At 56.6% G+C, this 23,867-nt stretch overlaps 1 protein-coding gene across 2 annotated transcripts in view; it reads right to left on the bottom strand.

Annotated features, from left to right (window-relative positions):
- The window catches only part of PLXNA1 (plexin A1), a 116,004-nt gene that overhangs the window by 76,159 nt on the left and 15,978 nt on the right, over positions 1 to 23,867 (bottom strand). For both annotated transcript variants that reach the window (XM_082060075.1, XM_082060076.1), the window contains exon 3: positions 17,183 to 17,365. In XM_082060075.1, the coding sequence (XP_081916201.1) occupies positions 17,183 to 17,365 (183 nt within the window). The remainder of the gene's footprint in view (positions 1 to 17,182; positions 17,366 to 23,867) is intronic.

Consider the following 23,867-nt stretch of genomic DNA (forward strand, 5'->3'; position numbering starts at 1 on the left):
CCGGTGCAAAAGGGCAACACCAGCTCCTTTACGAACACCGAAGCCAGTGGAATGCACACGGGTGTCTTAAGAAGGTCCTCCCTTATACATCAGCCCTTCACATTCCCCAAAACATCCACCTTCACAAATATTTCCAAAACAATCCCGCATGGGCCCGGAAAATGTTAACGAACTGGTGCTGCCAACTGGAGGGAATGATTAAAAAAACAATTTTGCAAAGGTATCCTTTTCAAATAATAATAATACTAAAAGACAAAGCAGTAGAAATTAAATTCCCAGTCCCCTACCTCAAATAAATAGTATCAGAATTTGAAATGAGACATAATTACCCCGGCAAGGTTAAAGCCGCTAATGCACACGGAATACAGAATCACCATCCATCATAATCATATCTCATATCACAGCCATTATTTATAATTAGGAGGCAAGGTTTAAAAAACACATAAAGACGCCCATGCAATGCAGTAATTCTGCTGTTATTGCTCCTGGAGGGCCAATCCTGCTCCGATTTGTGGAGTCCAGGATCGGGCAAAAGTAATTCCCCCAAACTCCCAAAGGTCATTCCCAAAAAGCTCCTCGCTGGGAAGAGAAACCCAGGAGCACTAACGCCGGGCTGGCAGCGCTGGGACGCAGCCGGGCTGACCTGGGTCTCCTGGCCATTTCAAACCCAAGTGGGCTCAGAAGGCGTCCATAGTCCTTCTCCCTTAATTACATCAAATTCATCTTTTTTCCCCAAATGCCAGTGCAGGCCCTCGAGCCACAGCAGCATGCAGGTGACAGAAAGCCTGGTGGGCTTTGCCCAGGCTTTCTCCTCTGCTGGGTGTTTTTCTTTTAACCTATTTTTAAAACCACAGAAGGAGTAATAGCGAGAGCTGGCGAAACCAAAAGCTAAGCCCAGGGCTGCTGAAAGCTGCCCTCCTTTGAAGCACGGGCTTTGCAGGCTGCCCCTGTGCCCCAGTGAAATATTAACGAGCTCCCAGTGAAGGAGGAGGAGGAAATTACGCTTAATACATTCTGGGGAAGTTCACAGACAGCGGCGCCTACGCGGGGCAGAGCCAACCTCCAAAAATCCCTTCTCCTCCCAGCAAGGAGGAGCAGCAGCCCGGTGGGGACGTGCGGCAGCTCCATCGCACACACCAGCGCTGCAGCCAGTGCAGAGCCTGTGCACAGAAAAGCACGAACACCAGGACGTGGTTTTGTACCCTTCAGTGGCGAGTTATAAAGCAAAAGTGGTCGGAGAGGGTGTCCTGGGGACACAGATGGCTGAGGCTACAGTGAGAGCCCACGGATGAGACCACAGAAAGGACAGACACAGGCATGTGCACGTGTCTGTGAATCGGAGCTACGGTGTTTTCAGAGATGGGAAAACAAGCCACGCATAGAGGCACAAGTCCAAAGCAGAAGAAGCTCCCATTGCCGCCCAGCCCCGCCGCTGGCTGCCAGCAGCCCAAGGGGACCCGCCGGAGCCCGCTCGCCCCGGTCTCATGACTGTTACTCACAAGCAGAGCTGAGCCTGCTCTGAGCTTTCATTAAGCTGTTAAAAAAAAGAAACCCCGACAAAAAGCCAGCTTGCAGATGCACGTACAAACACTGCTCTCTCCAAAACCCAGGAAACACGTTTCTAATAAAAGTTGCGGCAAACACAGCAAAACATCACCAGGGCTTCCAGCCAGAGGTGCCACGTTCCTGTGGCATGAGAGGCCGATGGGGAGCAGCTGGACAGGGGCTCTGTGCAGAGCAGAACCATCCTGCTGCCACCACAGAAGGGGTGGATGAGTCTTTTTGGGGTTCAGGCACTGTGCCCACCCCTCTGTCAGCTCACCAGGGCAGGTTGTCTTGCCCACCACTGCCATGCGGTGGGCATCAGACATCACAAATATCACCCTGACCTCCAGGACAGCACACGAGGGTACATGGGGCATCTCTTGGGTTTGCCCTAAATATTTCCCGGCCCTTCTTCTGTTTCAGACAGCCAGCACTCTGCCCAACGTGCCAAGGATCAGAGCAGACTTGTGGGATCACACAAGCTGGGAGAAGACAAAAGGGCAACAAAGACATCAGGCAATGGAGCTGGGGAAGGGGCTGGAGCACAAGTGTGATGGGAGCAGCTGAGGGACCTGGGGGGTTCAGCTGGAGAACAGGAGCTGAGGGGAGACCTTCTGATCTCTGAACTGCCTGAAAGGAGCTTGGAGCCAGGGGGGTCGGGCTCTGCTCCCCAGGAACAAGCGCCAGGAGCAGAGGAAACGGCCTCAAGTTGCACCAGGGGAGGTTGAGGTTGGATCTTGGGAACCATTTCTTCCCCAAAGGGTTGTGGGGCATTGGAACAGGCTGCCCAGGGCAGTGCTGGAGTCACCATCCCTGGAGGGTTGAACAGATGGAGATGAGGTTCTCAGGGACATGGGGCAGTGCCAGGGCTGGGATAATGGATGGACTCCATGATCTCGAGGGTCTCTTCCAACCAAAATGATTCTATGATAAGACCACCTCAGGATGCAGGAGAGGGGATGCTCCTCATGGGGCTACAGTGGGGAAGCTCTACAAAGCCAAAGAGGACTGGGTCATTTCCCCAGAACCAGTGTCCCCCCAGCCCCTGGAATGGCCATCGGTGTCTGCCCGGGCTGTGGCTGCTGTCCCTCATCGTCCCAGCCCTGGCACACGCCAGAATGACTTTTAACATTGGTGGCAGCGAGTTTACTGCACCCAAAAGGAGCAGAGAGCGGCAGTGGTGCTTTGCAGGATCGGGCAGAGGATCACTATGTGCCCTTCCAAGCGCTGAAAACTAATCCCCCCCTTCCCCCTTTTTATCCCATTGAAAACTTGACAGAACCTCCTAGCGCTTTGCAGTTGAAATTGGCAGGTCTTAAATTAATTGACTGCAATTTTACACAACATGTTTAGCTGCGAGCTGGCCTGCAGCCCGCTTGGCTCGCCACCGCTCCCCAGACACTTTTCAAGCAACCTCCAAAACTTCATAACGCATCGAAGGCGAGGCGAGCAGGCTGCCAACGTGACCCGTTCCCTGCCAAAAACCAGCCCTGCCTCCCCGCACCCCCGCCCCGACCCCGCTCCGGCTCCTCCGGTGTTTTCCCCCACTCTCGTTAATGGCTTGTTACATTATTCTCATCATCTCCGAGGATTTTTTGCTCCTCCAAATGGTGAGGAGCACGGGGCGGGCTGGGTTACAGGCCCGCTGCTTTGCCATGGAAACGGCAGCAATGGGACCGATGCACGCAACAGGGGCGAGAAAAGTCAGGGGTTTTTTTAATTTCAATCTATCCTGACGCATTCTTACTCTCTTTCCATTTAACAACCTGAAGGACGAAGCCCAATGCAAAAGACGATGACACAGTGGCAGGACTGCAATGTCCCCCCCCGGGGCTGGGCGCTTGGGGTAACGCAAAATCACACAACCCCAGCGCCTGGGAACAAGATGGTACCTGCAACCCACCCCAAAAACAACCACACTCTTCTTAGGAGAGGGGCTGAGCTGGCATTGCTACTTGCACAGAGCCTGCCTGCAACCCAGCTCCCCGAAAACACAGGGCTGGTCCCGGCTTATGGTCCCCGAGCGTCCCCGTGAGACGCTGCCACCACCTCGGCCAAGCGCGAGCCCCAGCGATGAGTCAGCCCGGCTCCCAGCCCTCGCCTCATCCCGTCCCCGCTGCCGGGCGGCTTTCCAGGGCATGTCCCACACATGAAAGGCGTCCCCTCGCCACACTGCGGGTCCCGAGCCGGAGGAGGAGAGGGGACGATTGCTCCCGCTCCGCCGAGGACTCGGGCCGAGCAGCTGATGCTCTGCGAAAGCCAAACTGGGGGTGGGTTGTTTGTGTGATTTCATGGCTTGAACAAACAGAAACATCCTGTATGTGATTAAGAGCCTTTATGAAAAACACACCAGCGCCGAGCCCCGCGGCTGGGGCTGAAGGTTCCGCGCAGCGGGGCTCAGCCACACCGGGGTGAGCGGAGCCCCGAGGCAGATTCACAGAGCCACAGCAGCCCAGGGGGGTTTTGGGCCATGCACAGAGACAGAAATCCTCCCTTAGGAAATCACCTCTTCCATAAAATGTCATTTTCTTCATGCCAACCTCCCCAAACCCTCACTTGCTCTAGGGAGCAGGCGGCGCAGCAGGGTTACCGACAGCCGGGGAGCTGCAGACGATGCTGCGCAGGAGAGGCAGCCAAGGCGCTAACATCACTCCCAAACATTAATTTCTTCTTTTATCACCTTCTGCCCCAGCATATCAAAAGCATTCCGCACATGCCTATAGCTCGCTCCTCCTTTTGGCTGCGGGCATCGCCATCCACAGATGCCACGGAGGAGAAACGGGTGACACGGGCAGGAGAAATGACCACGGTCCCCCCACCACCGAGAACGGGAGGAATTCAGCTCCTGCCAAAAACCAGGACTTGCCCGGACTCGTGCGGCCGTCACCTCCACAGCCCCTGCCCTCTGCCCCGGCAGAGCTGCCTCCGGGGAACCGCACCAGGAAAACACATGCTCTTGTTTAACAAGAACAGGAAAAAAAAGCACTTAAACGATACACAAGCATAGGGGGAAAAATAAAGGCACCTAAACGATACACACACACAAAAAAATAAAGAAGTTTTGAGGTTGTTTCTCTTTGGCAAGGTTAAAAATAGGGCAAGGTTTTTGTTTTTGCTGGGAGGCTTTAACAAAAAATGTATTTCATCCAAACTATCCCTGAAACAGTCTTGATGCTTATTGCCATAAACTTTTCCTCCAATTAATTGCTTCTACACAACTACCATTTTTCTGATGAAAAACATCGCCAGAAACACACAAGCCATTAAAAGAAAACATACTGGTTCTCTCTGTTTCTCCCTGCTCATGAGCATAAACAGAATTTGGGAGGTTAGGGGGGGTCAGAAACAAGAATTTTCACTCGACAGTCTTCGTCAGCAAGAGCTGCCACCCGCAACAGGGATGCTGAGGGCAAGACTCGGAGCTCACTAGACTCTTGCAAAAATAGCCCCGCTCCACAGGTACGCGGTACCACCTCCGGTGCTGACTCAGAAACGCCCGCTGGGCCACGTCTCGGCCAAAAAAAATCATGTTCTTGGAGATTTGAGCTGGGTTTATAGCCAAGGCTTTCTCAGCACAGCGGTGAGGATGCTCGTGTGAGGCAGCACATGGGAGGGGGGAACAAAGCCGAAGCATCAAAGCCAACTGGTCCCCACTGGAAGGAGAGCCCAGGCATCCTATTCCCAGGTTATTTACTCCACATCCCATTCCCAGGTTATTCACTCCACATCCCATTCCCAGGTTATTCACTCCACATCCCATTCCCAGGTTATTCGCTCCAGCCATGGGCTCACACTTTCCCACCAGCAGATTCGGGGAGGGGGGGGAAGGAGAGGCAGGAAGGAAACTCCCAGCTGAGACAGGGAGTGTTTATCTCACCTGCTAGAAGAGAAACACATCTTTAATTTTAAACGTTAAGCGTAAAAACAGATCCCTCGAGGCTCATAAACATACCAGAAAGAGAGGGAGAGTAACACAGAAAAACCCTGGGGAAATAAATGGAGAATTCAATTTGGGAAGTTCCCATCGCTTGCGCAGGGTGGGAATCAGCTGGCATTGGCTATGCAGGCGAGGCGCAGGTTTTGGGTTTTTGGGTCTTTTTAAAGGACTATGCTCACTTCTTACAAAAAGCATCACATGCATCACACCCCCACCAAGAAACCAAGTGTGGCAGTGGTGAGTCTGGTGCCATCCAGCATCTCCACCCAGGGGGGCAGAGGCTGCTCCCCTCCCTCTGTACGAAAGCTGCGGGTACAGAGCACATTGTGGGGACCCCCTGTCTACCCCCAGACCTCCAGCTGTGCCCGCTGTCCCCAAGGTCCCGCATCCCGACCTCCTCGCCAGGGATGCTGAGCCTTTCTGCATGGCTGCGTATGTACCAGCCTCACTGGGACACCCGCTTTCCAAAGCTAATTACAGACGCAGTCACTCTGGCCAAGACACAGGCCTATTTTTGGAAGCTTGTAAAGAAAAATAAATACATATATATATATATACACACGCACGCACATCAAAACTACATCATATTTTTCCTCTGTGGATTTTTTTTCAGTTGCATTTTGCTCAACAGCTGCTGGTTAACTTTTGACTGCCGTCAATGGAAAGGAAAAGCCAGGGGACACAGGGAATAGCCAAGTGTTGACCCAGCCTCCAGACCTGCTGCCTTCACAGCTTCCAGGACTGCAAACTGCTCTATAGACCTCAAGCTTGCCTGCAAGCATCCCTGCTGAGCCCAAAATCCACCCTCGGAAGGGTTTTCAGTGAAAATGTAGCTTAAAGTCTTGGTTGGGAAGAGCATCATCAGTGACACGAGTTTGGTGGAGCTCAGGTTTTGGTCGGGGTTGCTGCTGGGAGAATTGGGAGGATGTGAGAGGAGGTGAGAAAAGCCCTGATGGAGATACATGGATGCCGTCTCCTTCGGGGTGGGCAACGGGACCTGAGGTCCCGTTGCCCACCCCGAAGGAGACGGCATCCATGTATCTCCAGCTCCCTCCTTCCCCAGCGAACAGTCCATATCATCCACACATACATTTAACACCATCCCTTCACCTGCCACTGCCCCAGCTCCCACCCACACAGCTCCAGAAATCCATCGCATCCCATATAAACACACTGAGTTGCCCCCAAAAAGGCATGGAAGCCCCTTACCTCAGCAGCCGCCCGGTCCAGCGAGCGGCATCGGCAGCGTTAAGCCTCCAGCTACGGCAGCGTGAGATTCGTTTTGCGGATGCCGGTATGTAATTAAGAGCTACAAGGCTCTGTCAATCACTGTGGGGAAACTCCAGACTCTCGCTACAAAGGGAACGGCCTCAGTGAACAGCCCTGTGAATATTGAGGGTGGTGAGAGCCTGGCCCAGGTTGGCCAGAGAGGTGGTGGATGAACCATCCCTGGAGACATCCCAGGCCAGGCTGGACGGGGCTCTGAGCAACCTGAGCTGGTGAAGATGTCCCTGCTCATGGCAGGGGTTGGATGAGCTTTGAAGGTCCCTTCCAACCCAAACTATTCTGTGATTTGACAATCCCAACCCAGCATGGTCCTGGAGGCCATCGCTGTTGGGAAAAGCCAGCATTGCATGAATGGGAGATGGGGTGCTACAGCATCTGAGGCTTCAATGTGGCACCCTAAAGTAGGGACTGGGGAGGAGAACGTTTTGCACATGCCCCAGGATAAACCCTCCAGGCACATCCAGCACAAGGCTCCTCTCCCCGCTCTGTGCTCTGCCTGCTGCCCCCCCCTTGCCCAGCGCCACCCCCAAGGGACACGGGGGGACAAGAGGTCTCCGGGAGCAGCTGGAGATCAGCAGCAGGAGCACTTTGCCTGGATCCATCCATTGCCAAGCCCCAGCCCTGGGGTCAATTCCCTGGCTCAGCAACCCTCCCCCCAAGCACAGACCCTCCACTAAGGGGGCTGCTAAGGGGGGCAAAGGGACCTTCTCAGGGCTCCAGGCAACGGGAGGAAAGAACTGGGAAAGGCACAGCCTGCAGAGCCAAGCCCCATCCTGCCCCAAAACACCCTCATTTAACCCTTCCCCTCCCAGCCAAACCACAACCTCAGGACTCACCAGCTCTCAGCATCAAAGAGTGAGACAGGAAAGCTGCACCCCAAAAATACACACAGCCTAGGGAGCCGCAAAACAACCCCCCTTTTTCCCGGGAGCATCAACCTTTCCTCATCTCGTCTCCAAAGAGGGACCACCCGGCGGGACGGCGTGGTATCCCCGCTACCCCGAAGCTGCACACAGCCACGCTAGCACACAAATTGCTTCATTAAATTTCATCGCATTAAGCCAGTTTCATGAATTTAACATTGTCCCCGGACTATTGTTTGCCTGAAAATTAAATTACAGCAACATTTGTTGTTTCAACGAGCCTGTCAGTCAGGGACGGGGCCAGAGGAGGGGATGTGGGCGCAGGCGGGTGATGCTATTTCGGCAGCGGGACTCCTCCGGGTGGGCGGCTCCGGTGAAGGTGGGAAATGCAGCCGCATCTTCCTTCATGGGGGAGGGAGAAGGGAAGAATTAAGCTAACATGCTGTTTCAACCCAAGCCAACCATGCCAGACGCGGAGAGGCGAGCCAAGCTGCTCGGGAAGGGAGAGCATCGCCATTTCCGAGCAGATAAAGGCTCCGATCGGTTCCGGCAGCACGGCAGAGCATCATCCCGGACCCCTCCGGGCACACAGACCCTGGCTACGTCCACGCGAGGAGCTCGGCGCGGCAGTCTGGGCCTTTTTGATCTTTCCAGATTACAAAGCCTTGCCGTGTACGGGAGCACTCTGAAAAATTTCTCATTTATTCTTCCTTTTCCCTCGAGCATCTCCTCTCTGCAGTATCAGAAACAAAGGTGACAACCTTTTGCTTTGTAAAGAAAACCATAGAGTGAAGTGGACTATAAATAGCACCCAAAACTGACCTGCATCCCCAGCCGAGGGGAATGAAATGAAGACAAGTGAACGAACGGCTTCAAGGTCAGAGAGACTTTTTTTTTATTTCCCCTTTGTTTGAGGTCTGGTAATTTTTATCCACACAGGAGAGCAATACAAAATACATCATTAGGGTTGTAGCTAATAAAATCCACACGGGCTTTTTCAGCCCGGCGTCGTTTTCTTCACCCCTACGGGGATTATGGTGGGAGGGAGACGCTTCCCCAGCACGACCCCTCCCCACATCTCCCCAGCGAGCTCCCCAGCCATGCCAGAGCTGTCCCGGCACAGAGCAACCAACCGGTGCTGCCCTCCAGAGCACAAAGCATGGCAAAATTAGAGCACTATCAGATCATCCTGCCTTTCTCTGCGAGACCGTAGGGATGCTCCCCGCCACCACAGCCCGTCCTCGGTCTGCAGAGAGCCGGCTTGTCACACAGCGCTGGCTTTCTTCCTTCTCTCCAGCTGCTAAATGGCATTAAAAGAACTAAGCATCCATTAAATAAAACTTTCCCACTATTGCTCCCCGTGTAGACAATTGCTCTCGCTGCCACAGCGAGGTTTCGTGCTGGTCCACGGGCGCACAAAGAGCGGGGAGGTGCCAGGATCGGCTCTGGAACAGCACGGGCCACCCAGGGGCCCCAAAATCCAGTGCCAAACCCCAAACAATGGCACTACCCCTGCCCGTCATGTCCCCTGCTGCAGCCACACTCTCCACCTCCAGTCTCAACCCAATTGCAATGGGTAAGGAAAGGGAGGGGGGGGGTTATGGGGAAAGTTCCCAGCTTGGAAGCAGCTGGGCGCATGCAGGGAGGTTTATTCCATGAAAAACCCTTCAAGACCCAGCTCTGCCCCCACCCTGCTCCGATTCACCCCCAGCCAAACAACCGTGTCCAACCGAGAGATTAAAGCAAGAACCCATCAAACTCATTTCATCATCAAGTGCCATCACGTAAAACACTCAGTATTATCCTCATTGTGGTGGCCTAAGCCAGGATTAACACCCACATCCCCCAAGGCTGGGAGACCCTTTCTTTAGCCAGGCGGCACATCTAAACCCCGGTGCCGTGTGTCCGGCTCTGTCGCCCTGTGATGAGCAGAGCTCTCGGGTATTTGCTCATCCGCCAGCTATGCCAGGATTACCAGCACAGCCCTGATCCCCGGGTTTGTTTGCCCTGTATCACGCAGGCTGAGAATGACCCAGGGAAGATATGGACTGAATGCTCTGGTCCCACATGCTTCTCCGGTACCCAAAAGAATGGGGTTTACCTCCTGTCCCCCACCCCACTGCACAACAACGACCACGGGAGAAACAGGGGAGAAACTGCCCTGCCCTGTTGTTACCAGTCTGGCCATCAGCATCTGTTCCCCTGCTCCACTCAGGGAAGCCCATAATTAAAAAGGACAGAGGATAACAGAAGCCAAACAGCAGCTCTCTGAGCAGCCTGGGGCTCAGCACCATCCCCACTTGGACCTGCAGTGGAGATGAGTGACCCCCATGTCTATCAAAGCCTTGGAGATGGATGATGGCGCCACATCCTGCACCCCCAAGTGCCGCACGGCACCTCCACCTCAGTCTTGATTTATGACAGCTTTTTCCTCACAATCTGGAAGGGGAGAAGGGGGGAGACCAGCCCACAGGGACAGGGGATGGTTGACCTTCCCCACTGTCACATCTCGACCTGAGGCAGCGCTGGGACACACGGGGACCCAGACAACATGGAAACCAGCCTGGCCCCTGCTGAGCACACATCTTCCCTCCTCCAGCAGCCACGGGCTCAGGGCAAATTCCTCAGGCACCATTAATCTAGGTTAATGGGGCTGCACAAAGGCGAGGCAGGACACCAGCACTGTCCCTCCCCATCCAGGCAGTCCCTGCCTCTCAAACTGCTGCCTTCCCGATGAGCTGAAAGGGCTCCCAAGTCTTCCCTCTTCTCCACTGCCTCTGGTGGGAGGCCAGGGCTATTCACCCACCTGAAAAGCCAAAATTAGTCAGTGTTCAAGACTGTGAATAGGCACAATGGCTTCAACAGGAGGGACCCAACAGAGCTGGGGCCTCCCAGCTCATTTCCATCTCAATGGGGTGGCTTTTCACCCTGCCCTGTCCCCATGGGGCCACCACAGAGGTCCCCAGCAAGAGGCGAAGTCTAAAGCAAAAGTCGTGCTCCTGCTCTTCCCAGCAGAATAGGGACCACAGCCCCGCATTCAGGGGCAGAGAGATGCAGAAGAAAACGTTCACCAGCTTCATGTTTCGCCAACCAAACCAACCCCACCAGCCGGGAGGGAAAACCCAGCGCTCGCTGCCGGCGCTGCCTGCCCACAGTGATGGGCAAGTCCACGCACCTTTTCCTAACGCAGGCCCCCCCGTTGCCCATAGGTTTAGGCAGGCTCAGTGTCCCCAACAACAACCCCAAAGCATCGCTCTCCCAGCACTGCTGAGCCATGGCCACCACTGCCCTACATAGCCCCACAAGAAGAAGGGCAGGATCAGGGATGGCACACAGGAGCAAACCTGCAGGCTCTTGCTTTTCCTTTCCCAGACCTACTTCCAGGCTATTTCTAGGGTGGCAGCCCCAACCGGAGCATGGGATGGTGTCTGCAGGGACCAACGGCGAAGGCAACGCTGCTGTTTGGAGCACATCCCACAGAGCAGCAGAGCCGGCTCAGGGGGCTGCCAAGAGGCATCTTGCCCTCAAACCCCCTTTTTCGGGGTGAATACAGAAGCCACATTTGCACCCAGCAGCCCTTTTGAAGACACAGGGTCTTCGGGATCCACCCCTACCCCTGAGACTCCTCCAGCTTCTGCAACACGCCACTCCCCAAAAGTCACCTTGCCCCGACACCGGCAAAGCCTGGCGGTGACGCCGCTGTACCCGGCGGCGGCTCCGCAGCAGCCAGAGCGGGCTGATGGACTGGGGTGAGGCAGCACAATGCCCGCGGGCGCCCGGCGCCGGAGCCAGGGACGGGCAAGACGTGCACCGTCAGCGCTTTCAGCAGGGAAGGTTGGAGCGGGGCTGGCGGCTGCTGCCGCCTCCCCGGCTGGCCGGGAGCCAGGCTCCCAGCCCTCACTCACCTGCCGGCTTTGTGCAGAGAGCAGAACAGATGGGGGGAAATTAAAAAAAAAAAGCGAGGGTTATGGCTTGTGAGTCAAAAAGCCTGGGGGCGCAAGGGTGGAGGGAGCGGGGTTTAGAGCAAGGGAGCCCCCAAGAGCTCCTCTGCCTCCCCAATGCTGTGTGAGCATGTCGGAGCATCCCTCGGAGAGCTCAGCCCCATCCATCATCCTGCACGACACAGGAGCCCAAACCCCGGCAGAGTCCCCCTCCAGGAGTCACTCAAGGACGGAGCTGGCAGCTGCCTGCGGCCCCAGCCCCAACACCCCAGCCTGTCCTCGAGGCCAACGGTTCACGATGAATTTCTAATTGTTTCCTCCAACAATGAGACATCCTGTTCGGATCCGGGCGGCTCAACAAAGCCGGACCATGTCGGCGAGCGGGGCCCCTTCCTGCTGAGCAGGAGAGGGGCGATGCCGAGTGCTCCCCGCCATGAGCAGGGGGACGGGAAAGCTCCACCGCCCCCTCCTCATTACCCCATCCACTTAACACGCCAGCTCTCCAGCCACCACCTTGATTAAAACAGCTTTAAGACTCCAGGGAGAGCTCTCGAGGGGGCGGGGAGCTGCCGAGAGGTATTTTGATGGATTCACTTTGGCAACTGTCGGCTACCTTGTCATGCCAATAAAATTATTGCCATTGATTGGGGAGAGGCGCGGGCGCACGCTCCGAGGAGCAGATCGCCCTTCTGGGGCTGGGCGCAGGCGCCCAGGGGGACTGTGGGCATGTAGGGAGGGGGCGAGGGGTCCCCAGGGGATGGGATGGGATGGGATGGGGGCAGAGCGGGAGAGGGAAGAGGCAGGAGGAACAAAAGGCCCTTGTGCTGGGTGGGCAGCTGGGGAAAGGCAGCAAGGCAGGCAGGAGAGGATTTCCAGGGGCTGTGCCAGGGTCAATGCTCAGGGAGTCCTCGAGGGTCACCAGCTGACACCACCAGGGCAGGTTTCATGCCCCAAATCTGCCCCCCCCCCCCAAAAAAAAAAGCCTGCCGGAGGTGCAGGCAGTATTAGGGTAGCCGGCAGTGGGGTCACGAGGGGGGCTGAGCCATTCTGGGTGCTCCAGGAGCCGGATTTCACATGCCCAGACACAAAGGACCCCTTTTCAACCAGAGCTGCTTACCCTGAGCGCTAAGCAGAGGGTGACACCAAAGAACCCGTGGGACGGGGACCAGCCAAGCAGGCAGGGAGCCTGACAGCTTCTCCTTCCAGTTCACATGGACCACAATCAGGTCATGCCTCCTAGCCCAGAGGGCAGCGCAAAGGGGCTTTCACAATGGGAAGAGAACCAGCAGAACACGGAGAAATTCCCAAAAAGCCCTCAGGCAGCAGCTCCCTCTCCTCACAGCACATTTTAGGCTCACTCTGCCCCGACACACCAAGGGCTGTGAACACACCAAAGCATCCTTCTCCAAAGCTTTAAGACAACCCTACAGAAAGGGGGTGCCTCCACAACTTGCCAAATCTGGCCCCCAAAAGCCCTCGGCAGCCCCTCTGCCCTCTCCAGGACGTAAGAGGAGGACCACATTGTGCAGGGATGGGGATGACCCACTTAGCGTGAAGAGTTTATTTATTATTATTGAAGAGGAGAAGCCAAAGAAGCCAGAGGTGGGGGCGGTTCAGCTGCGCTTTCCATGGGAGAGAATAAACAAGCTGCAGCAAGCGCCAGCCCCAGCGGGGAGCGGATTCCCGACCGAGACGCGTCCTGATGCATTCACGCCCGAGGCCAGACGGTTTCAGGACAGGGCAGGGAGCTGCAGGGATTACGGTACCGACCGAGCAGTCAGATAATCCTCAAAAAATATACGAGAGCAAAACGGGCTGCAAGGGATGCGTAGTTCGACGCTATCCTGGCTGGGATGCACCAGCTGCATGGTCCCATGACGGTGTCCACCTTAGGGATCTCCAGCACCTGTATCCCAGTTTGTGCTGGATATCTCCTGCAGCAGCCAGGGGACGGCAGCGGGCAGGGAGCCACCAGCTGCTTCGAGGGAGGAGCTCAGCTCACCCCCCAAAAATAACCAGGCGGCACCCAAAACTGGGTCAACCCACAAGGGCCACACCGGAGCTCAGCAGAGCCCTACGGCAGTGCCTGGTTTGCATAACGAGGAGCAGATGGCAAGCTAACTAACGAGAGCAGCCCAGTGTGTGCTGCACCTCCCGGGATGCCCACTGCCCCGTGCAGTTACTGGGAGGGGGTTGCACCATCAGCTCCCCCTCTCTAGCATCATCCTTGTTCCCTCTGTCCATACAACACTTCAAGCAAACCCAAAATCGAGTCCTTGGCACGCACAGGTTAAGAGGTGACTACGAGTCAAACGAGGCTTTTCAGCATGTGACCGAGCGCTCCCGGTGCAATTACACATGCAACTTTCTGTTCACCCAAAAAATAGGAAAGACAACTTGGGAAAACGACAACCACCCACTAAAAAGATTCCCAAGCGAGGACAGGTGTTTCCCAGGAAAAACCCAAGCATTAGGAAGCAAGGCTTGCTTCCCTTGCGCAAACGTCCCCTGGCCATCCCCGCCGCAACACGCTCACAGCTCATGTCCCTGTGTCACTTCCCCATCGCAGCACCCTCAGACCGCAGGGTGCACAGCCGGGTCGCTGCCGCACGGCGCGGGGGAAGCGGCTCAGTCATCCCCGCATTGCTCACCCGGGCAGCCGCAGGAATTCCCCCAGTGCCCCCAGTCCCATGACTGCTGGCACGGGGCAGGGCGAGCACGCGGGGCTCAGGGCTTTCCAAGCCTGGCCTCTCCGCATAACTCGGGGCCAGCCAAAGATAACGGCCTGCCTGGTGACCCTGCGGGGACAAGCTGGGAGCTGCCACGGGCTTCACTGCTGTGACCTGCTCAGCATCCCGGGGGTCTTGCATGGTTTTAAACTAAAGGAGGGGAGATTCAGGCTGGACACAAGAAAGACATTTTTTACAATAAGGGTGGTGAGAGCCTGGCCCAGGTTGGCCAGAGAGGTGGTGGATGAACCATCCCTGGAGACATCCCAGGCCAGGCTGGACGGGGCTCTGAGCACCCTGAGCTGGTGAAGATGTCCCTGCTCATGGCAGGGGGGGGCACTGGGGGAGCTGGGAAAGTCCCATCCAACCCAAACTGTTCTATGATTCTATTATTTCCATCCCCCCGGTGTCTCCCCATCCCAGCCCACAGTTCCTGTCCCACCACCCTGACATTGCCTGCAATATCCTTCCACCCCCCCAGAAAGGAAGGTCTCCCTGCAGCTGCAGTGGCAGCAGGTGCTGCCGGCAACCCAGCAGCAACTGTTGGCAGCAGGGCTGGGGAGAGGCTGCAGGGCAGCCAGAGCCTCGCGTGGCTTTTTGGGGCCGGGGGGACACAAAGGGAGGCTCTGTCTGCACACAACAGCCCAGACAAATGCTGGGCAAGGGAGCTGCCATCCAAGGAAAATCCAGACGCGGCAGTGACTCTGCCCTGACCTTACCCCGGCCCAGATGGCGAGATCAGTGCCCCCCCGGCAGAGCAGCACCCGTGACAGGGCTCCTGGGGATGGGGAGGGGGCACCCAGCTGTCGCCACAGCCCCTTCTCCCCCGAAGGAGATGCCAGGAGATGCTGACACAGGCACAGGGGACCAACAGGAAGGCAAGGAAGCCACCAGGCTCACCAAGCCAAATGCAGGCACTCGCCAAGGGGACAGGGAAACGCCGATGGCTCGAAGGCAGAAGGACCTCCTGCACCTGTGCCTGGGGGAGCCGCCTCGGCCATGCTCTGCTGTACTCCTGCCAGGCATCCCGTCCCCTGGCTGGGGACACGGCGGCACCACTCAGCGACAGGCTGGCAGCCCTGGGTAGAGTGGGAGCCTTCCCCTCCCTCCAGCCTTGCCGGCAGCCGGGCGGCAGGATCAGGTAGCTGCTGAGGCAGCGCTTTGCCATCCGGGCCAGGCAACCCCTGCCGCAGAACGGCTGGGCTGCCCAGCCCAAGGTCACAGCAGGGGACAGCTCTAGCTCCCCCAGCCCTCATAGGGGCCCAGCAGCACTGGGCTCAGCACATGGAAGGTGCCCCCACGCTGCCACGCGAGAGCTCTGAGGGCTCCAGCCAGGACAAGCCCACAAAACCTGCCCAGAGTCTCTGGGCAGGATCAAGACCCATCTTTTCACTCCCCATGAGGCTCTTGTTCCATGTCCCTCATGCCCTGCAGGGCCAGAGAGCCAGACAAGCAATCAGGGGCACCAAAACTAGAAAAAAGCAATTTGGGGAAAGCCCAGCAGGACAGGATGCTTAAGCCTCACCTGGGCTCAAAGTCCTGGCCTCAACCTGGTGGCACACTGCCCACAGCCCAGCCAGGCACCCCCCCAGACCACTGCCTGCAAGCGGCTCTGAGGGTGCAAAGACAAGAGCAAAACTGAAAAAAGGAGGAAAACCAGAAATCTGCTGTGTAAAAAGAAAATTCCAGCCCCTCTAGATAAATCAGGAACTGGAGGTGTAATACTGTCCCTGTGGCTTTGCTGCCCCTCCTCCCACACGCTTCTTCCTTCCCATCCCCATGTCAAACCCCCCATCTGGAGCCCAGCAGCAGGAGAAGCCGCCAGCAACGCGACACCGGTCCCTCCGGATCCCTCATCGATCCGGAAGGGAGGACGAGCTGCCTCTGTCAGCTCCCCACAGCCCCAGCGCTGCTGTGCCCCTCCGAGGACTGCAAGAAACCAAGCAGAGTATGTGGGGCTGGAGAGGACCCCCAAAATCCTGTCTCTCATCCCAACACAGGCTGCTCCTGTCCCCTGTCCCTAAAGATGCAGCTAACAGGCAGGCAGAGGGCACAGGGGAAAAACACAGGCAGGGTGAGTGGGACATACAGGGGCTACCCCCAAAATGTCACTGTGGCCCTGAATCCTGCCAGGGAGGTCACCCTGCCTCATCCAGAGCACCCCGACCAACACAGCCTGCAAAAGACTCAGGGTGCTGTGCCCAGGACAGGATGCTGGAGCACCTCACAAGCCACACAGCAACTGGTCAGACCCCCCAGCCAAGCCCTGGTCCTCCAGCCCCTGCACCTTGGTGCTGCCTCTCCCTGCCTGAGGATGCAGTTAACGCAAGCTGTGTTTACCCAGGGCATGTACAGCTGTAATTACAGGCACGATGTTATGATAACAGGAAATCCGTGCCCTGTGGAGATGCAGGCAGAGAAAGGCATGCACACAGCTATTTGCTAATTGCCACCAACAAGCAGCCTTTTGTGCCGTGGGGGGATATGGGAAGAGCAGAGTCCCCCCAGCACCGGGCTGGAGCCATCAACACCAACCTCCACCCGCCCTGCAAAGCCATACGGACCCAGACAGACAGACAGAGCTCACCCCATGGCAGCTACAGGGCAAACTCACCCGCCTGAGAGACAACAGGACAGGTCTGAGCCACCAAGAACCAGGACTCAACTTCTCTAGGTTATAACCCTTCCAAAAAACAGAGGTTTTGTAAAATTGCTTGGCAGACAGGAGGAAGGAGGAATTGCCCCTCACTGGCCCTTTGGATGTTACCCCCACTATACGAGTCACACTGTGATGGAGGCACAGCCCTATCTGTACCCCGAAAAGGGCCAGCGAGGCGAGCGGTCATCCCTGCCCATCGGCATCACCGAGGGCTTTCCTACCTTTTTGATCTTGCCGCTCCGTGTGCCCGCAAAGACGACGGTTTGTCCTCTGTAGTCATAGGCAGCCACCGAGGTCATCCCGTCCTCCTTATCCACAAAGAGCGGGGTCCCCTCGATGGTGACGGTCCCGCCCAGCGGCTGGTTAAAATCCTGCCCGCAGAAGTTGTCATCAATCTGCAGCGGCTGTCGGAAGAAAAGAGAGGAGAGATGAGCTTCTTGCCAATGCCTTGACATGCTGGACCTCTCAGATGGCCACCAGCCATCTCCCACCTCTGCCCCACTGGCTACAGCAGCTTCGGCAGCCCCATCCCTTGCCCATCCTGTCCCAGTGCTCCCACCTCACCCGCAAAGGAAAGGGATGAGCTGATGCTTCCTTAAAATTCCCTATGCGCTGATGTAAGGCACTTGGGACACATCCAAGGCATACAGCCCCACTCTGATTCTGAACAAGCTTTGCAGACCAAGGCCAAAGCTCTTGGTGCTCTTCATCTTAACAGAGCAGCACTTACAGACCCAGCAGGAGCCAGCACAGCATCCCTGCTCCCTCTGCATCCCCAGCGCTGCCATGGCAGACACGTGGGACGCCGGCATGAGCTCCCCAGCACACGCGCCCCCCTCTCCTCACCCTGGAGCTAGCTTCAAAAAGAGAATGGCTTGACAGCATGGGCTGAATCCTGCGCCCCAGCCTTCCCCCAGAGACAAAACACTTCCCAGCCAAGGCTGTGCCAAGACAAACAGGTCAGGACTCCTGAAAAGAGCCTCACTTCACATAGCAGAGCCTTCAGCAAACACGCTCCCCACCTGCCAGCCCTGCTCCACCTCCCGCAGGAACGTCTCCAGGAAATCCCCACATTTTTCTCCTGCTGCCTTGCCCCAGACGAGGCGCCTGGCCCAGCCAGCTGCCTCCGCGTTCAGCGCTCGCCCACGGGTCGGGAGAAGCTTTGGCGAGCTCTGCCCAGGGAGGAGGCGGATCTGCCCCAGCCCTTCTCTGCCCTTGGGGCTGCGACAGCAGGGACCTCAGTGAGGAAGATCACACTGATGGGCAAGGCAAAGCCAGAGGGGTGTCCCCTCTAAAAACCGGGATGTGGGACCAGGACCAGCTCTGCAACACTCACCCCCACCGTCGAGCATCCTCACATGTCACCCTGACCTGGTGAGCAGAACAAGAGAACCTGGCCATGAGTATCCAGCCTGGGTGGGGGCACACAGACCTCCCAGATGTCCTAGTTAGGCAGTGGCCTCACAGAGTCACACAGCACCAGCAAAATCCACCCCCAGCAGCCCCTGGCCCATCACAGGCAGCAAGGGGCTCTGGTCACATCCCCAAGGGCAGCAGCAAGTCCGGGGGCAGGAGGTCAGGGTGGCAAAGGGGACACCCTGCTCCAGCCGCGGCATTTTTCCACTTCACAAGGTTCCTTATGTAACTTTCAAATTTTAAGGGGAGAGAGATGTTTTTTGGCAAGCAGCGGCCTCCAAATGCATGCCAGTCCCCAAGGGGTTTTAAATCCATACAGCATGTGCACGGAGCATATGGGAAAACGCCGAGCTCCCGAGCTCCACGTACGCAAGGGCAGCACATAGCGCTGCAACGCACATCACAGAATCACAGGATGGTTGGGGTTGAAGGGACCTCTGGAAATCATCCAGTCCAACCCACCTGCTAACACAGGGTCACCAGAGCAGATCACACAGGATCACATCCATCAGGTTTGAATGTCTCCAGAGGAGACTCCACACCCGCTCTGGGCAGCCTGGGCCAGGCTCTGGCACCTCAAAGTAAAGAAGTTTCTCCTCATATTCAAAGGGAACCTCCTGTGTTTCAGTCTGTGCTCACTGCCCCTCACCCTGTCATTGAGCACCACTTGAAAAGAATCTGATCCATCCTTTTGACACCCATCCCTGAGATATTTACCAGCATAAATAAGATCCCTCTCAGTTTCTCTTCTCCAGCTGAACAGCCCCAGCTCTCTCAGTCTCTCCTCATAAGATGCTCCAGACCCCTCACCACTGTTGCAGCTTCACTGCCCGTGAAGTGAGGGTCAGCTCCCAGCAGCAACCCCCAGGGAGGAGGGAAAACATGGCATTTTCCATGCCCCAGGACCACACACTCGTATCCACAACAGTTTCAGCCTCCCACACCCATGGTGAGACCTCTCACCCCCTTCCCCGGGCAGCCTGGGGATGCTGGGCTGCTTCCTCAGTTCCTCCGACTTCTGGTTTTGTGAGATGCCTGAGTCAGTTTACGGCCAAAGATCAACTCCCTTCCCCTCCTGACCTTCACTCATCCTTCCCTAAACCAGAGGAACTCCTGCAACCAGGCAGAAGAGATGCAGGGCTCCCAAAAAAAGGAACAGGGTGCTCCATGCACCTCTGCAATGGCAGGACAAGGAGAGAAGGGGAATTAGGACTTCTCCACTTATCCTCCGAATCCCAGCCTTGCAAGCAGCCTCTCCTATCCATCAACCAGCACACACACTAAGCATCCTCCTCTACATCACCAGGCTTGACATTTTAAAACAGCAGGTCCGAGAAAATTCTCTTTCCAGCGGTGGGCTGAGACAGAAGCAATGCTCCAGCCAGTAACACCCCAGTCCCATCCGGATACACAGGATCTTTCAGGCACTTTATGGAGGAAAAAAAAGCTCTTTGGCCCCAACAGCCCCCCTGTAAAGCAGCCCGGCACCTTCCACCCAGCCAACAGCAGTCGCAGAGGGGTTAAGGGTGATGCCATGAAGGCGTTTAAACCCCGGCAGCCCCTGGGTGCCAATTCTGCTCTCTCCACACTCAATCTGCTGCTTCCCCAACCCCTTGGCTGCTGAATATGCAAGAGGAGAGATGTTTACGGTGTTCACTCCTCTCTGCTTTGTCTCAACAAACTCTCTGGGAAATGACAAATACAGCTGCGCTCCAGGACCACGAGGAGCGCCCGCCGCCGCGATGCCGACACCACCTCGATAAATAATTACGCCGACAATTAGCTCATTAACAGCAAACTGGCTCGTTAGAGAAGCACAGGCAGGCAGCATGGGGAGGTCGGGCCAAGGGCAGCGGTACGAGGGTTACGGCACCAACCGATATCACTGGAGGATGCGGCTGCGGGGAGAGGCGAGGCAGAGGGATGGAGGGACGGAAGGACAGAGGGACAGCTGTCCCCTGGCCGGTGCTGGCAGGGACCGACACGCACCACAACACACGAGGGCCAGTGACCTTGCGGTGTCTCAGCTTGCAGATGCTGGGATCTGCAGGAGACATCGAGCTCTGCCCGCTCCCCCGTTTGCAGGGGTGCTTGCAGGGACCACGGCCCCAGTATGTTGCAAAGGGGGGTTGTTGTTTAAGGGGTTTGGGTTTTTTTGTTTTGTTATTTATTTCACTGCTTTCCTTTGGCATCCATCTCAGCTGCCCCTGGCCCCCAGACACCCAGGTCTCCACCTCCAAGTGCTGCAGCCCTCTCCTCTCTCCCAGCACTAACCCACCTACCCAAAACAGGGTCAGGAAACTTGGATTTCGGTGGAAATGGCCTGTCAGAGGGGAAAAGGTGGGCCTGCAGCGGGAATGGGTGATCTCCTTGACATGCCTTGTCTCATTGCATCCCTTCAAGCCCACTTCCAAAAGCAATGAGGGAGCAGATAGAGACAAGGCTCGCGCCACTCAGCGTTATTAATTAGCCAGTAATTCACCAGTTAACACCATTAGAGGCACCCCCCACCTCCTGTGGGCCCCCAGGGTCTGCGATGGAGGATGCAGGCGACATAAAGAGCCGTGGAGGAGGATGCAGGTACCCAGTGCCAGGCTGGGATGCCAGGCTTTCTGCACATTAATCGCTGCTCAGGAATCATCCCAGCATGGTACAGTTTGTTAACATCTGCATTTCTCTGTCTGCCCCTGGGAAGGATTTGGATTATCCAAGCCCAGTTTGGGCCAGTTTGTCACCAGCCATCGCCCTGTGCCAGCAGGCTGGGCAGTGAGCCCCAGCAAGGACTCAGAACTCATTTTCTCCCTTGGGCAACACTGCTGCCCACGTCCTGCCGGCTCCGGGCATTGCACAGGGACAGCACAGAGCGGGGTGACACACAGACCTGTTGGAGAGGGGCCAGAGGAGCCACAGGAATGATCCGAGGCTGGAACAGCTCTGCTGGGGGAACAGGCTGAGAGAGCTGGGGTGTTCAGCTGGAGAAGAGAAGCTCTGGGGAGACCTTATTGCACCTTTCAGTGCTTAAAAGGGGCTGATAAGAAAGATGGGGACAGGCTTTTGAGCAGGGCCTGTTGCAACAGGAAAAGATGTGATGGTTTTAAACTAAATGAGGGGAGATTCAGACTGGAGATGAGGAAGAAATTGTTACCCTGAGGGTGGTGAGAGCCTGGCCCAGGTTGCCCAGAGAGGTGGTGGATGAACCATCCCTGGAGACATCCCAGGCCAGGCTGGACGGGGCTCTGAGCAACCTGAGCTGGTGAAGATGTCCCTGCTCATGGCAGGGGGGGCACTGGGGGAGCTGGGAAGGTCCCTTCAACCCAACCCATTCTATGATACAGAACACCAAACCCCTCTTCAGTGAAACACCATGAATGAAACCACTGGACAGGCTCAGGAGCGATTTGGGCAGTGAGGCTGGTGCAGGAGAACAGACGGGACAGTCCCGCAAGATGTCTTTGCTGTGCATGGGAGTCCATGGATGGGTCTGAGCATGCCGGGTGTTGCTTCTCCCTGCCGCTGCTGCTGCATCCCAGAAGGGGAGAGAGAGAAACAGGAGACAAGAATTCGCTCCGCTCGCCAGCACCGGGGAGGAACCACTAACATCTCCCGAGCTGGCTGCCAAGCCTGGCAGCCTCTGCTCCTGGCTCTGGCACCGGCTCCGGAGAATGGGAGCTGCCCTGCGGCGCTGAGGGATGAGCATCCCTGCGCTCCCAAAGGTCTGCGAGGGGGCACCAGTAAAGCCTCCTCCAGCATGGACCAGCCTCAGCCCCTCACTGCGTCGAAGGAAGAGAGCAAAGAGCACTACCAGGATATTTTCCATACGGATGGGGTGTAAATCCCAAGCAACTACTGATTTGAGCAACTACATTCTGCCCCCTTAATAATAAATTAAAAATATATATATACGCCCTTTATTTTCTGGCCAGCCCCCACCACCGAGAGATCCGTCACTGTCACAACCCACCCCAGAGGTGGCTGCATTTTATTAGGGGCACCAAGACTCCTGCCAGCAAGAAGTTCCATACTCCACGGGGCCTGTTTTGGCTTGTGCTCAGCACAGCATGGGGCTGAGGGCCTGACTCATGGTGCAGTCATGTCTCTCCCAGCTCTGTTTGGCAGCTGGAGCAGGACAGGGACAGAAAACACCACCTGGCTCCCCTGGTGGAGAGCAGCACCCCCCAAACCCATCCCATCCAAAAGCAGGAGCCACCCCACATCATGACACACATCCCTCCACCCAGCAAGTCTGCAGGACCCATAGAGCATCTTGAGATCCACCTACTCACTCAGGCTGCCCACCAAGTAGCAATCCCGGGACCCTCCTAGCATGAAACTGCATCTAAAATGCCAGGGGGCAGAGCCCCCTCTCCAAATCCAGGGGGCACAGTGCTGCTGTGGGGTGCTGGGGGAGGCGGCTGGTGAGCATCTCCGCTGCCGGAGCCGGCAGCTGCGCGACCCAACAGGCAGCAGTGTAACGATTTCATCATTTTCCAACAAAATTGAATTAGTTCAAAGCCAAAATCTGATTTGCGAGCCCAGCGCTCTTGACAGCAAACCCTTTACTTTGTCAGGCAGCTGTTCGCTGTCTCCCCCAGAGCTGCGGGAGGACGGTGGGAGGGAAGGCAGGGACCCCCTGCCCACCCACCTGAACCGCAAGGCACCCAAACCCCTGCTCGAGCAGGGCTGGGGGCTCAGTGATGGGTGCCGAGCAGCAGTAAGTGGGGATGGGGGGTGGGCGATAGCAGGGGTATCAGGACCTCCACCAGATCCTCCCAAACGCACACACTGGCACCCCAAAACCCGTCCTTGCTTGGTGCTGCCCAGCGTCAGACCTCCCTGTCACCCAGAGCTGTGGCCTCCCTGCAACCGCTCTGGTTTATAATGTTGCCTGGAAAAAATATCCAGCAACAGTTGGAAATCACTGCTCTGGGATGCCAGCGCTCTGGGTGACACTTTGCACTGGCCACACTCAAAACCCACCTCGTTCACGGTGCCCTGTGCCCTTCCCTCCAGTGGACGTGGTCTCTCCATGCTGAACATGACGAACTCCTACCAAGACCACCAACCTCCCTGCCTCTCTCCATCAGGTCCATGCTACCTGTCCCACACATCCCACTAGTCCCCAACACCTTCTGCTCATCCCAAGGTGACATAACACTCACAAATTCACACGAGCTATCTGCAAGGGGCTGCCCAACAGAGCTGCAGCTTGAGGATTCACCATCCTGCCCTCCCAGCCCAGCTCACTGACACTCCCCAAATCCACAGGGGAGGGGAACCAGAAGCAGGTACCTGCATTGGCATGGAGGCCCTTGCTTGGAGCTCTCCATGGGGAGATGCAACCCAAACCCAAATGGGCCCGTGATGAAGCTGCAATCTCCATGAGGAATGCTACCAAGCAAGCCCAGCACCCAGCCCTAACGTCACCAGTACTCCCAGTGGGAAACACAGCTCAGGTCACCGGCAAGGGTCTGGCCAGAGAGAACCACCAGG

Source organism: Streptopelia decaocto (assembly GCF_964273445.1).
Source record: "Streptopelia decaocto genome assembly, chromosome: 8".
Taxonomy (NCBI): domain Eukaryota; kingdom Metazoa; phylum Chordata; class Aves; order Columbiformes; family Columbidae; genus Streptopelia; species Streptopelia decaocto.